Here is a 10,764-nt window from a genome sequence, read left to right on the forward strand (position 1 = left end):
AAATTCAGGGCTTTCACTCCGGAGACCGGTGTTCGGAGAGAGATTTATCTCATATTTATTTATTATTAATTGATAGTGAAATGCACTTTGACAAAAGATATTAATCATATGTACCCTTTCAAGAGGCATAATTATAACATACATAATGTTAGTGAAGTTGAGAAGCAAGTAAACATTTCCCTCTTTGATCTGACATTACAAATAACATTACAGCAGGAAAAATGACCCACAAAGACATTTATAATGGGAAGTGTACTCCCTCTTAAAGGGTCAGGCAGGTCAGGGAAGTCCTGTGAGAAAACCTGTGAGCAGAAAGACTAAACACAAGTGAACAAGCATTTCTCAAACACAAGTTCACGACTCATATAAGTGTTGAACAGATGAGCGAGAGGAATGTGCACCTTCCTCTCAGCACACCAACATTAACTCAAGTAAATTACTTATTGGGCGAGGAGAAAATAGGCTCCATGACATTTCTCACCCCCTCTCCCAATAAGTAATTTACTTGAGTTAATGTTGGTATGAAGGTGCACATTCCTCTCGCTCATCTGTTCAACATTTTTATGAGCTGTGAACTTATGTTTGAGAAATGCTTGTTCACTTGTGCTTAGTCTTTCTGCTCACAGGTTTTCTGACTTTAATTCCGTGACCTTCCTGACCAACATGATCTCATGGGAAGGCGTGTAAATAGTACGTCGCTTTTAAGGACATTCCACGTGTCAAAATACTCATTTTAAGCTTTTCGTGTGTCATTTAACGTCACGTGGCTAACATGAACTGGTCGCGGTTATGTTTAGGCAACAAAACTACTTAGTTAGGTTTAGGAAAAACATCATGGTTGGGCTTAAAATAAGTACGTAAACTTTGTAAAATTTGTATGAAACATAAGTACAGAAAACAAGTCCCACATGTCCCTAACATCACTTCAAATTAAGTTAACAAGGCTTTTGGTTTCACACAGGACCCGGAGAAAGATTTGTCTGATATTTATTAATACTAGTAGGATTCAACTTGTATTTTGTAAAATGACATTTGAATGAATGTGCAATGATTTGTACAAATGCATACAGACTCGCCCCTACTCTACCTCTGATTGTCTATAGAGAGGCGAAGTCCCTCCCCTTCCGGTGGATCCCATGAGGCCTTATTTCAGAAAAAATATGTATGGTAGTTGGCGGAGAGAGACAAATATTTTTTATCCCGTTTGAATTGCGCCGTGAATCACACATATGATGTTTGTCAATTTAAAAAAATTATTTTGCAAGTAAAGAAAGTCTCAGTTTTTCGTAGTATGATTTAGTTTTGTGTGAAACTGCTCAGTGAACCACATCTCTCGTCTCGCACAATATACATCACCGCGATGATCGGGCACAAATGAAACGTCATTTTACCTGATGTGTTTTATCCAGCGACTCCTGGTCTTTTTATCAGTCGGAAAGAGAAAGAACGAGCAAGACCGGTTGCTGGTGTAAGTACATCCCAGTACGAAATACACAGGGAACATCGCTTCAGCAAGAGAGACGCCACTATGCAACTTTTGTGTGTGTAGTCTTTCTAATTACGTATTTTCACAGTCTTATACTTTAACAGTTTTACAACAAACCGCGACTTTCTTTATTATCTTTTAAATTGACAAACATAATATGTGTGATTCATGGTGTGATTCATGGTGCAATTCAAATGGGATCAAAAAATAATTTGTTTCTCGCTGTCCCATGGTGGTCCACTGGAAGGGACGGGACTTGGCCTCTTTATGGCGTTCGAATATTCGATTAATCATCAATTTTCAAAAATCCTCAGAAGTGAATTTAATGAAGAAATAGCTTACGGAAATTGTAAAAAAAAACAAAAAAAAAACCTTACCATTGTTGGGACCAGGTAGCTTACCTTCGGACTATGGGAACAAAAGCGTGCGCTGCCGTGGATTTACGCTCTCCTACCGAGTCTGTCTAGTTGGTAGCGCTGGTTAGCATCAGAGCTGGTTAGCGTTTAGCAGATGACTGGAACACCATAGCCAATCTGAGGCGAAGTAGGGGCTTGTCTTCCTGCAAGGCATACTAGAGACATGTGTCGATCGGTAGTTATGAGTATATGAATCTCACATCCCAAACACTGTGAAATTTGTCGCAAAATTCAAAAGAGAAAAAAAAACTATGAAGAAAACTACATCAACGAATGCATGCATGTCACTTGATCCACAAATGCAGATTCAACATTTCACAAACCAGTTTTTAGATTGGAGTCTTATTGCAACTATTTGGACATACAAACAAATAAATGTGTATTTTTTTTTGTGCAAAATGTAAAACTTGGATTCATAAATATGTATTAATTTGTACAAATCATTGCATGTTCATTCAAATGTCAATTTACAAGACACAAGTTAACTTTTAAAAGACACAAGTTGAAGTAGTAGTAGTAGTAGTATTAATAAATATGAGACAAATCTCTCAAAGTACACGAATACTGGTCTCCGGAGTGAAAGACATGCATTTGTTTGTCAAAGTGCATTTCTAGCTCCAAATGAGGACAGATTGATGCTACCTGGCTTGAATTGGCACTAATTCCAGAGATCCTCCCTGGTTGGCCACAGACAGCAGGTGAGTATAAAAGGTCTTGGAAGACAACAAACTGGTTGGACTGTGCTTTGCACTCTACAGGGAAATGGAGGAAGGCCAGTGTTTTGTGTACCAGAAGGTTTTTTCCTCATTAGTTGTCTGCAGAGGGCCCTAAGTGATAAACCGGATGAAATGGTTTATGTTTCTCTTTTTTGTGGCCGGTCTGAATAAATGTATTTTTTTCTGTAGAATCTACGCTTGTATGCGTGGTCCATTCTCCCCACTCACACTACCAACCATCCTTTACTGTAACAATTATTATCATTCATTTCCTTTGTAGTGATCCCCATAAAATGAATAGAATTACCACATCATATCATAAGACTCCAGGTTACTGTGATGGTATTATAAGATGAGCTTCAGGCTTTATGTTTGTTGAACATGGGGCCAAATGCTTATGAAAGATCTTTAAAGCAGCATGTCTTTGTTAAGGACACAGCAGTTCTGTTTTCATGGCAGCTTAAGAAAAGTCTTGATGCATAGAGCATTTTTCAAGTCTAACCCCAAAATCAGTTTCACAACAGCTGCAAATGGGACAGTTGAACATCAGTCACTGTAAAGGACATAACGCAAAAATTTCTGAATTAATGATGGACCGTAACCAAAGCTGGTTTCATGGCACCACGGCTGGAATCATTTATCACTTCAAAGATCCACTTAATGCATCGTTCCAGTCTGATCAAAGCCCAGAATTGAAAATAAAACATTTTGGCTTTGCAGATCTTCCCCCTCTGAAAGCAGATGTCATCAAACTGGGGTCAAGAGAGTAAAAGGGAAATAATGACTTTAGTTGCTAACTAGGAGCAATGTGAGAACAACCAGCTAATCTAATGTTGAAATGGACTGTTCCCCCTTGCAGTGGGGCCCTTAAGGGGGGCTTTCCTTGACCCTTGGGGATCCCCCTTGACCCCATCCACAGAATTACTGCACTCCAGTGTGTGGATCCTCCTGGCTTTTAACGTCTGGAGGGAGAATGTGGTGAGGAACCAGAGGTAAAGTTCCTATTGAGCCTCGGCACCATTAACACCATAAATCACCCGGCATACGCAAGAATCTCAGGAATTCAACACTGTCTGCTTCTTCTTCTTCACAATCCCCCCTCTTTCTCTCTTGTAGGCGAACATATCTGAAGGGGAGAACTTTTTCTTGCTTCCTCTCTCACTTGCCTTTATTACTTTTCTCTTAAATTACCCAGCTGTCACCACGTCTTTGATACAGATGTGGTGTAGACCTCATTTTAGTTTTATTCCAAATATCCGCAGAGTTATAGCTGTTATATCGCTCCCCTGACAACTACTCAGACCTGCTGAAAACGGTGTCAAATATTTACCAAATGACAGCTGATCCGCTGACTGATTAACTAATGAATCAGGAGCAGGAAGTCCTTCTATCCGGGACCACCAGGGGATCAGCTTCCTCATTTCATAGCTGTCAGTAGTCCTCTGTGACAGCTCATTTACAGTACGGCCACTGATATAAAACTGTCAGCATGTCCTAAAAATATGGGAAGTTTTGTTAGGAATATTGATACTCCGGCTCACATTATCAAGAGTAAGAGGAGGTTCACTCCATCGTTAAAGTTGCTGTCTGTGTTTGACGTGTAAAACTGTCGAGACCCAAGAGGAGCCGTGACCCACTTCTGTCAAATAAAAGCATAATTCCCAGAGTGCGTAATTTAGCTCAGAGAAATAATGAAATCAAAAATAGCAAGAGGAAAATCATGACATTGTTTACATTTGAGAATCTCACAATGGCACAGTGGATGCTGTTAAAAACAAAGTCTCCTCTTTGTTCTTTAAGATAATGTAGTGGTGTGGTGTGTTGTGGCCTATGGGCTGCTGGAAGGGCTCCCTAAGCTATACACAACTAACATGCCCCCTGAGAGGGAGGCCAGCCCCAACTTGCAGCACTACAGTTTGGCTATTGAAAAGGCGAGGCTTGGGAAGGAGGAGGCAGGAGATCTTGTCATGGTGCCCAGTGGGTTCAGAGCTTGTGGTTGGAGTGCTGGAAGGACTGCCTTGTCTCAGTGATTAATGGTGGGGAAGGAGGAGGCAGGAGCGAGGGAGAGGCTTATGTGGCAAGATTGTGCAACATGAATGCACAACACTGTGGAGTTTTCAATGAATCTAAAGCATGCCTTAATTTGATTGCTTTCCGATTTGGGATCTGAATCCTTAATCATGAAATACCGCTGGAAAAAAATGGATCTCTAATCAGCGATGAATACGGTAAACATTGCACAGTTACAGTTCTCACAGTTACAGTTTCCCCAGACGCATTTATTAAGCATGTACAGTACGTGACATCTCAATTAATCAAGAACCGTATCAAAGACTTTCCTTTAATGGCTTTAACAAAAATATAACATCATTGGAACATTATTCTGCCAATTTCACAGTTAAAACATTTTACACAAATGACCTGTTATTTACAGTAGATAATGAAAAAAGAGCCCACTTAGAAAATATGACAACCACTTAGCTATTATCTGTCAACAGAGGGAAATAGAAAAGAATCACTCGTAATGTGATTCCCACATGCATTAAACATGCAATATAAATGTAACAGCCACAAAATTACATCAAAAACATGTACTTCTTAATGTGTGTTGTGCATGCCGTGTATACGAGCAGCAAGTTTGACCTGCAGTCTTCAGTCACCGCGCCTGAGAAACACAAATGATATCGCTGTAGCTCTCCTTTAATTAAGATATGTTCACATAGTTTAATTAAAATGTTTCATGAATGGTGAACGGAGGGTGTTAAGGGGATTTCAACCCAGGGATGCTAATAAGACATGCTCCACTCTTTCATAAGTAAGTGAAAGTGGATGTATCATTGAGATTTTGATGAGCACAGGAGGGATGGCCATTATGGGGCCCTAGGGCCAGTTTGAAATGCCAGCATGGTGATGACTATCTGTGCCTGTACAGGAGGGCGGAGGACCATTTGCAACAGATGGAAGTATGCAGCTCAGATGGGGCAGGTCTGCCGGGTGAAAACACTGACCACTGTCACTGTGAGAGTCGAAGACACAGGAGGACATAGGGGCGTAATCCATGAAGTGCAGATCTGAGGAGGAAGTTCTGACAACACCTTGAAACCTCAGGTGGTCACCACATGACCTTGAGCGGAGGGGAGGGTTAGACCACTGGGAAGATTCTACCTTCCCATGCATGTGCTCTTTCTTGTACCTCATCCTGCGGTTCTGAAACCAGATCTTGATCTGGCGATCGGTGAGGTGCAGTCCAGCGGCCATCTCCAGCCGCCGAGGGCGACACAGGTACGGGCTGAAGTGGAACTCCTTCTCGAGCTCCAGCAGCTGGCTGTTGGTGAAGGCCGTCCTCTCTCTCCTGACGCAGAGCCTTCCTCTATCCGACAGACCCGCCGTCGCCACCATCCCACCGCCGCTGACTGATGCAGGAGGAAGCACATAAAGAAGAGAGGGCGTTAAAAGCCACATCTCTAACAAGTCTATCCTGAAATGTATACCACTCCATTGGCTTCAAGTAGTAATCCTCAGCCAATCAACCTGGGACAAAGTAGAGCCCTCAGCTCTTCCTGTGTATTCAGTCATGCTTGAGACACTATACAAGACTGGCTGTCTACTGTGTGTCATGTGTTCAGGGAAAGTTACCTCCCGAAGAAACAGTCTGGGGGAAACATCTGACGCCACTACGGCTGCCTGACAGGCCACATTAATCACAGCTCCACACGGAAGCAGACCTGTCAAATCCCCATCTCAGTCACTTAAAAGGTACCTTGGGACCACCACTGAAAATAACCACCATTAGAGATTCCATTTGACATGTATATGAGCGATACCACGGCCCTGTTGATAACAACATAACACACAGGGGTTAATGGATAAATAATAAAGCCTCTATTGACCTCAGAGAGAGAAAAGTGCTCTCCTTAACGCCAGACTGGGAGTCTGCAGCTTCCCTGTTGTATTCCAGCTTGTTTGTGTCGAGATTGTGATGTTTATCTATTTTCTGTGGAAAATAATACGCATATTGGCAAATCATATTAGCAACAACAAGATTTATTTGTTGTTTGAATGTGTACTTTTGTTATTTTCCATTTCTGCAGTTTTCTTTTTTTGTAGAATGTACTGAGACATGAATGTGATTATACACAAAAAATAAACTTATTTAATGATTAGAGCTGCAATGACTAGTCGACTAATCTATTAATTGATCAACAGAAAAATAATCGCCAAATATTTTGATAATCGATTTATCAAAGTAAGGCAAAAATGTCAGAAAATTCTGTTTTCAGTCTCTCAAATATGGAGATTACCTGCTTTTCTCTGTTTTATATCATATTAAATTGAATATTTGGGGGTTTTGGACAAAACAAGACATTTAAACACATCACATCGGGCTTTGAGGAACTGGGATGGACACTTTTCACCATTTTCTGGCAATTAATCAAGAAAATAATCGGCAGATGAATCAATAATGAAAATAATCATTAGTTGCAGCCCTATAAATGATTTTTTTAGGAAACGAAGATCATAAAGTGATGATGTTTGCTGATTAAGATGCATCTATTGAAAAGGAGATTCTCAGTTGTAAATGTGCAGCCTGCAGGTTTTGAACCTTTCTTTGCCTATACAGGACCCGGAAGAACAAACAACTATGAGCAAGACAAGGACATTTGCATGATAAATGATGCATTATACTATTGACTGGTGAGACTCGTGCTTGCTCTGTTTTAAATTTTGTCATCAAGTATGAAAGATTAGGGGGCTGAGTATATCTTTTAGTTGCAGCATGTGTTTTTATGCAACAAAGAGTCTATACCATCTAGATATCAGTTAAAAATTCAATGCACAAATGAGGGAAATGCTTAAATTTGGATTCATGGATTCACCCCATCAGAGCACCTATACTGAAGATTGTGTCTCACTTAAAGCTTTAAAAAGAAACGATAAAACACCAAAGCAGAGTTACCAGATTGTTGAGAGTGAGCTGTCCGTGGACATTTGCATGATAAATGACACAGTAGGCAGTATATGTTTGGTATCATTAAAGCATCTTTGAGTCCTTGAAAAGCGCTATATAAGTTGAATTTCTTATTATTATTATTATCATTGGGCAACAATTCCATAATAACCTTTTAGCATATTGTACTTCAAGTGTTCTGAGAGAAAACTAGACTTCTGCTCCTCCTCACAGCTCTGTTTGTTTTAAGGCTTTAGAAAATCTAGCCCGTGACGGGAGACTCTGACCAATCACAGGTCATTTCATTAAGAGAGCGTTCCTATTGGCTGCGCTCTGGTCATGTGACCGGAACTTGGCGTTCCTTCTGCAGATCATTCACAATGGCGGCTGCGTCACAAACTATCTCATTTTACAGCTAAACACTACACTACAAGATGTTTTGAAAACATTTAAGGTGAGAAATAGGCATTAATGTAACATAATATTGATTCATATTTGATCAGCGCTGCGTAGTTTGACTGTTTAGTCGGAGTTCAGAGTGATTGACAGCTGCTCAGAGACGGTTGCTAGGCAGCAGACCTCAGATCAGCTCTGACTGGATGCTTTCCTCAGGTAAGTGAAATCTTATAGATGCTGTTAAGAGAACCGGAGAACACAAAGGAACATGATTTTTTTGCAGGTTACCTGTTTCATGTACTACTGTCACGATATAACGACCGTTTTATAAAAATAACTTTTTTTAAATCATATTTGCTCCAATCTCTTCTACTTCACCATTAAAGGTCCCATATCGTGCTCATTTTCAGGTTCATACTTGTATTTTGTGTTTCTACTAGAACATGTTGACATGCTATAATGTTCGAATAACACTTTATTTTCCTCATACTGTCTGTCTGAATATACCTGTATTCACCCTCTGTCTGAAACGCTCCGTTTTAGTGCATTTCAACGGAATTGCAACGGAATATCGTTGCTAGGCAACAGTTTGGGTCCATTTTTACTTCCTGTCAACTGATGTTATTTACATACACTGCAACAGGAAATAAACTGGGACACATTTAGAATGTTTGTTTAAAACTGTGTAATGGTCTAAATATTGTATATTTGTGACATCACAAATGGACAGAAATCCTATAACGGCTTGTTTCAAAGGGACAATTTCTGAAAACGGGCTGTGTATTTCTCCATATATTGAGCTCTTCAATATTTTCACAGTATTTATATAGCTCTTAAAACCTGCTTTATAATATAAAAGACAGGAAAATCTCACTTTTTACAATATGGGACCTTTAAACTATTGACTGGTGAGACATGTGCTTGCTCTGTTTGTAAATTTTGTTATCAAGTATGAAAGATTAGGGGGCTGACTGTATCTTTAGTTGCAGCATGTGTTTTCATGCAACAAAGAGTCTACCATCTATAAGGTCAGATATCAGTTAAACATTCAATGCACAAATGAGGGGAATCCTCATTAAATTTGGATCCATGGACCACATCAGAGCACCTACTGAAGATTGTGCACATTTTATTTTACATTTTTGCAATTCTCTACTTTGTTTTTTGTAAAACGTACTGAGACGCCATGGGATTATACACTCAAAATAAACTTATTTAATGATTAGAGCTGCAACAATTAGTCGACTAATCGATTAGTCGATCGACAGAAAAATAATCGCCAACTATTTTGATAGACAAAAATGTCAGAAAATTCTGTTTTCAGCCTCTCAAATATGGAGATTGCCCGCTTTTCTCTGCTTTCTATCATATTATAGTGAATATTTTGGTGTTTTGGACAAAACAAGACATTTAAAGACGTCACCTTGGACTTCGAGAAACTGGGATGGACATTTTTCACTATTTTCTGATATTTCATAGACAAAACGATTCATCGATTAATCGAGAAAACAATCGTCAGATGAATCGATAATGAAAATAATGGTTTGTTGCAGCCCTATTAATGATTGTTATAAGAAACAACAGTTCATAAAGTGATGTTTGCTGATTAAGATGCATCTATTGTATCAGTTACAGATCTGTGCAGCCTCACTGCAGCTTTTGAACCTTACTTTGCCTATACAGGACCCGGAAGAACAAACAACTATGAGCAAGACAAGGACATTTGCATGATAAATGATGCATTATACTATTGACTGGTGAGACTTGTGCTTGCTCTGTTTTAAAATGTTGTCATCAAGTATGAAAGATTACTGATACTGACTGGATCTTTAGATGCAGCATGTGTTTTACCATCTAGATATCAGTTAAACATTCAATGCACAAATGAGGGAAATTCTCATTAAATTTGGATTCATGGACTCACCCCATCAGAGCACTTACTGAAGATTCACTTAAAGCTTTAAAAAGTAAACGATAAAACACAAAAAGCAGGAGTTACCAGATTGTTGAGAGTCAGCTGTCCGTGGATTCATCCAGGGAAAAATGACTCCTGAGCGGCAGATGGTGAGTAGAGGACTGCAGCTCCTGCTCCTGGTGTCCAGCTCGCCCTTGGCACGGCAGTGAACCACCAGAGGCTCCAGTGGACTCTGAAACTGCTCACCTGGGTTCAACCTGCAATTGACACGAGCAGAGGAGGTCATGTTTTGCTGATGAAGTTCATCTTCTTGGCCTCCTCCTCCTCCTCCTCCTCCTCCTCTTGCATTGTATCCCGCGCTTAGTGTTGGCACATATCCAGAGCTCATAGCAAAACTGTTGCCATGCAGCTGCAGTGGGAGGGCAGACTGTTGGGGGTCCATGATCATGGACCCAGCTCATCAAATAAAACCAGCAAATCCCCTCAACAGTAGTAAACACCATGCAGGACTTCTGTCTGTCTGTCTTAATATCCGATCACAATTAACCCTGAATGTATACAGCCATGCAGGGAAGAGCACTTGGAGCAACCATGTGGAACATTTGAATAATATTTACCAGAAGGGTGCCTTATAGTCACGTGTGTGCGTCCTCCAATCGCAGAGCTCTGGAGTTGCAAAGTAATCCGCTGGCAACTTGGAGCGACCGAGGAAGCTTCTGCGATATTTCTTCTTCATACAACATTTCTATGATGCAGCATGCGTTTCTTTTAACCTATAGGGATAGAAAAAACAACATATATAATGGGATGAGAATAGATGGCAACAACTGTGTGATCAGTGAGAGAGAGATGGAGGGTGTTTATACGCAGAGAGGAGATTACAATGT

The 10,764-nt window shown here is 40.2% G+C and overlaps 1 protein-coding gene across 1 annotated transcript; it reads right to left on the bottom strand.

Moving 5' to 3' along the window:
• Positions 1-4,870: 4,870 nt before the first annotated feature.
• On the bottom strand, positions 4,871-10,465 carry LOC119489933 (homeobox protein Hox-A3-like). Its single transcript, XM_037772981.1, has 2 exons — positions 9,962-10,465; positions 4,871-6,031 (listed from the first exon to the last, which is right to left on the bottom strand). The coding sequence occupies exons 1-2, from the start codon at positions 10,323-10,325 to the stop codon at positions 5,499-5,501; spliced, it is 897 nt and encodes a 298-aa protein (XP_037628909.1). The 5' UTR covers positions 10,326-10,465; the 3' UTR covers positions 4,871-5,498.
• Positions 10,466-10,764: the final 299 nt, after the last annotated feature.

Source organism: Sebastes umbrosus, chromosome 6, assembly GCF_015220745.1.
Source record: "Sebastes umbrosus isolate fSebUmb1 chromosome 6, fSebUmb1.pri, whole genome shotgun sequence".
Lineage (NCBI taxonomy): Eukaryota > Metazoa > Chordata > Actinopteri > Perciformes > Sebastidae > Sebastes > Sebastes umbrosus.